This window comes from Otolemur garnettii, unplaced genomic scaffold, assembly GCF_000181295.1.
Source record: "Otolemur garnettii isolate 467f Iridium unplaced genomic scaffold, OtoGar3 scaffold00025, whole genome shotgun sequence".
NCBI classification, from domain to species: Eukaryota; Metazoa; Chordata; class Mammalia; order Primates; family Galagidae; genus Otolemur; species Otolemur garnettii.
The window spans coordinates 12,240,982-12,245,945 of NW_003852420.1; the positions used below are offsets into that span (position 1 = coordinate 12,240,982).

General features: G+C 49.7%; 1 protein-coding gene across 1 annotated transcript in view; it reads left to right on the plus strand.

The window, feature by feature from the left end:
- CUNH20orf194 (chromosome unknown C20orf194 homolog) overlaps positions 1 to 3,464 on the plus strand; it is a 151,463-nt gene extending 147,999 nt beyond the window's left edge. The window contains exon 37 of the mRNA XM_012804175.2: positions 154 to 3,464. Coding sequence (XP_012659629.2) covers positions 154 to 266 — 113 coding nt within the window. The 3' untranslated portion in view covers positions 267 to 3,464. The remainder of the gene's footprint in view (positions 1 to 153) is intronic.
- Positions 3,465 to 4,964: the final 1,500 nt, after the last annotated feature.

Consider the following 4,964-nt stretch of genomic DNA (forward strand, 5'->3'; position numbering starts at 1 on the left):
GTAGCTACCATACTGTTAGTATATGCCCAGAGCCCATCAGATACCCCCGTGCAGGCTAGGTAGGCGCTACGTTGGTGTCCCCTACCTCACCTGAACTCAGGCAGGCTCCACTGTCCTCTAGGCTCAGAGATCTCCTCCTTAATGAGATGCCAGTCATGGACCAGTTCATGAATGACTACCTGGAAGAAGCCAATCGAGAAATTGAGAAGTATAATCGGGAGCTGGACCAACAAGAGTATCATGACCTCTTTGAGCAGAAGCCCTAGAGGAAGGCTGAGCCCGCACGTCCTACAGAATGTCTACCCTGGAGATGGACGAACGGGTGTCTTAATCTCAGCCCTCCTGGAGTCCCCTCCATGAGGGGGCTGACTTTGTTGTCTTTGGCCTCTGTGTACTGGCTTGAATGCATGTTATCTTTATTCTCTCTTCAATGCTGAAGAGCATCCTCGGTACCACTGATTGGGGGGCAGGGTTTCCTCAAGGATGAGCAAACTGAGACTGCCCTGAGTGTGCAGTTGGCAGTCCAGGAGCTCTGGGTCTCTGATAACAGTATCTCCTCTGGGCTCTTGAGGTACTGTGTAGGGGTGGGAAGAAGTGTTTGGATTACATAGAGGAGCTGCTGGGAATTAGAAGGAACCTTGGCTTCTCAAACTGTGGCCAGGCCACCACAGGCTTCAAACGCTGCCCCTAGAGAGCCGTCATCTCCAGTGGAATGCCTGCCTCCCCTGCTTGGGCCCCTTCCATTGAGGAGCTGGCGACTGGCCCCCAGCCTAGTCCTGGAGAGTGCAGCACAAGCCCAGACTACAGAGTCCACAGCTTAGGCTGAAGGCAACAGCTTGTTCTGAAATGAAGGAATTCCCCTTATGGACTAAGCCGAAAGAAAAGCATGTCTTCCAGAAGTGTGTGGCTCTTGAGTTGAACTCCTTGTGCTTGGTTCTTGAGCTCTCTCGTGGAACCACTTGGGTTTCTCTGATTCAGGGTCAAAAGCAAACCTGCTTCCCAAGACCCCAGAAAGCCTTCATCTCACTGTGGAGGGAAGCATCCTGCAGCTGTTAATGTCAGGCCTTTGATCACTTGTGAGGATTCAGTCTCCTGTACCCAGCCTTGCCAGGGAAGGCCAGGTTTTCAGCTACAAACTTTAGGAAACTCATGCCTCCCCCGTGTATTATTTCTGGCCCTGGGCTCATTTGGCTCCTAAGGACCAGGAATTTAAAAAAATTCCAATACCCAAATTAGAATTCCTTCCAATGGTATTGTAAAATGGGGGAATTACAAGTGTGTCTCACACCTGATCTTTGTAATTAATTTGAGGAGTGGGGGGAGGGTTATAGGCACTGATATGTAGGTGATGTCTATTAGGACTTCGGTGCCTCGGCCACCTAGATTTTAAGTATTTTCCGAATTATACTTATTTTTTTGCATGCCTTAGGAAGAAGCACATAGGTGAAACCAGCAAAGTTTCTAGTAATGTAGAGGGGTTTTTGAGAAAAGCCCCTGGCACAGAGGGGAGAAAGGATGGAGCACATGAGGTCTGCATGCAAGTAGCAAGACAGTTGTTAAGGGCTTATCAATAAAATGTACTAGGGAAAAAATTGTATTTGAAGCCAAACGAACAAAACTTCAAATACCATTGAATAAGAAATCTTACATCAAGAAAGCCTTCTGAAAAGTCCCATGTGCTCTAATCCCAGCTCCAAAGCCACTGGTGACAAAGGCCCCACTGTGGAGCCTTAGTCTGGGAGTCCTTGACTCTGGCTGGCCAGAAGCCAGGGCCCATGAAGGGGCTGCCTCTGCTTCAGAATCAATAACATAGATCTTAAGTGCAATTGATTAATAAGCAATGAGTTACTGTAGCTTCCTTTAGCTCTACTGAGCTCTTTTTAAAAACTCAAACTTGAGCAGCCTTAGAAAAGGGAGGGGGGTGGGGATGGGGTGATAACCACAGGCCATTTCCTCCAGGTGGGGTACTGTGATGTTTGAAAAAAAAAAAGCTCTGGATCTAGGAGCTTGAGCCATTTCCTGGCTGCTGCACAGAAGAGTTTTTAAAGAGGGGTCAGAGCCTGCCCATGTGGGTGAATCTGCACCACACAGGGCTGTACTACGTGGTGGTTGTGGTTTCTGACCATTTTCCATAGAAATGCTCTCTCACCAACCCGCCCTACTGTCCGAGTTCCTCCTCCTAGAGGAACAACTGTGATTACCTCAACTTGAATATGAAACTGTGATTGAAAAAAGTCAAAACATTAAGGAGTGTTAAAGCCAAAATGGCAAAGCTGGCTGAGGCTTCTATAGATGTTCCTCAGCCTACTCCAGAGTGCGAAGGGGCACATTGGCGAAAGGGCATTCCTGGGAGGGCACACTTGCTCTGCCCCAGTGAAGAGGCACACTAGCGCACTGCGTGAGCTCTTTGAGGACTGTGGCCAGAGGAAGCCACCTTCCAGAACCTGCCTGGCCTCTCTCTGGGTTCTGACTGTGAAAGTTAGCATCCACTTGATTCCTCCGGACAGCGTTCAGGTGGGGAGCCAGGTCTTAGGCTGTCTCCAGAGGAAGGGCCATGACACTGTGTTTTAGCTATTGACCACAGAAGTGGATACCGGGGACCCAGCAAAGACATCCAAGGTCGGTTCCTAGGGGAAGGCAAAGTCCTCCAGGGGCTTACATGCTTTTTGCCAACTTTCCTGTTAGCTGCTTCGGTTTTATATCATCCTGAGTGCGTGTGATGATATTGAAGTCGCTGAAGTTATGGGTTATTTTATACTTTGACATGAAATTCGCTCTCTTTTTCTTTTTTATTGGAAGAAGGCAGAAATTGGCAAAACAGGATTAACCTTGGGAGGGGCCACTGGCAAGAAGGAGAGCTGGCCCCTCTGAGCCCTGAGTAGGGGTGGGGGTGGGCTCCTCTCTGACCTGAGGCCAAGACGCTGGGCCCTTCAGGTTGCAGGAAAAAGTTCCCTCCTAAATTCGAATAGGATTTTGGAGAATTTTTGCACAGTAATAAGCTCTGGGTTGCTCTTTGGGCTTCTCAAAAGGGAAACATAAACTCAAAGATTGTAAACTATTAAGTATTCCAGCCACGTTGCTGACTTAGTTGGGTAGTGGTACCTCAATAAGTAGGTGAGAAGAGGTTTCTTCCTTGTCCCAGGGTGTCAAATACTAATGACAGGAGCTCACTTACGTGCCAAAATTCATTTTTATACTAGTTTTTCAGTGCTTTAATATTTGTAACTTAAATTTTAAAACTCATATTTACAAACACTACTGTAACTTCAGTGAAACTGAATTGTGTGATTGAAGCTTTTTGCTTATTATAGTATTTATTACACTACTTAATTCAGTAAATATATAAAAGTAGCTTTCAATTTATTTTTATATTATTTTACATGTTTTTACCTGCAGTTGTGTATGTGAACTTACCTTGGTAATTGAGATGTAATGCTAAGGACCAATAAACTATCACTGAACAAGCAAGGCCTCCAGTCATTCTTTGGCTGTCCTGGTGTCCCTGAAGTGGGTTTAAGAAGGCGCCCCCCACACACCGGAAGCTTCTTTCCCGGAGCTACTGGGGGAGGAGTCCTTGGGGCTCACACACTCCGACCCAGACCCCAGAGGGGCCCACAGAGAATAAAATTCCTATGAAGAAACCACGTTGGAGGCTTGGCGCCTATAGCTCAACGGGCAAAGGCGCGAGCCACGTACACCTAGGGTGGCGGGTTCGAATCCCCAGCCCGGACCCGCCAAACAACAATGACGGCTGCAACCAAAAAATAGCCGGGCGTTGTGGCGGGCGCCTGTGGTCCCAGCTACTTGGGAGGCGGAGGCAGGAGATTCACTTGAGCCCAGGAGTTGGAGGTTGCTGTGAGCTGTAATGCCACAGCACTCTACCCAGGGGTACAGCTTGAGGCTCTGTCTCAAAAAAAAAAAAAAAAAAAAAAACCACGTTGGATTGAAGGCTGGGCGCTTGGGGAGTCCTAGAACTCAGAGAGGAGCTCAAGAAGTCGGTGTGGGCACGGAGGTCTCCCGGGGTTCCCTTGTCTTTGACCACAGTGCTTGGTTGCTAGGCCGAGTACAATAGGAGCCAGGCCTTTACAGGCTGATAAGTTCGTTTCCGCACTGTAAAGTCTGCACGAGGTACCCCTCAGTCCCACGAGATGCAGAAGGGTCCAGTAACTGGCGCCGGTGGCAAAGCCGCTACCCTTACCCCGCGTTACAACCTCTCACAGGCACTCAAATTTGGAATCGCAAGTTGTAAGGGGGTTGGTTTGATGAAGCCCTCGGGGGTCTAGAGCAACGACCCAACACAAAAGCACCCACTGCCCTGTGCGGTCCCGGTTGCACTCACCCAGCAGTTCCCGCCGCAGTGGTAGCTTTCTGGCGGGCCACCCCGGAGCTCCCCGGGCTTCATCTGGCTCACATGCCACGCCCCTTCTCCAGCTTTTCCCCAGACGAAGGTGAGAGAGGGCTAATCTGTGAGCCACCCCACCCCGCACAGCCGCAGCTGCCGCCGGTCCATAAGGACCCGGCTCCTGCCGCACTCAGATCTGGCAAGGGAAGAGCTGACCCAAGGGAGGTAGGTGCAGCCTCCTAAGTAGCTTTAGGTGAATGAGATGATGGTCTTGGGGTTGGAAGTTCCATGTGATCCATTAGTCACATACAAACCAAATGCAGACTGCACCAGGAAGGCCTGCTAGATGAGAGCTAGGCAGGAATTGGCAGCATTCTCCCCCTGTTCACAAGGCTTCCCTGAGCCTGCTGCCTCCCCACCCTGCACCTTGAAGGAGTTCCTGTGCTTGCATTTCTAAAAACATCCCAGAAGGAAGATTAATCCCGAAAGAACTGCCAGGGCAGGTGTCCTCTGTCGCTCAGTGGATAGGGTGCCAGCCTCATATACCGAGGGTGGAGGGTGGCGGGTTCAAACCCAGCCCCAGGCAAACCGCAACAAAAAAATAGCCCATCATTGTGGCAGG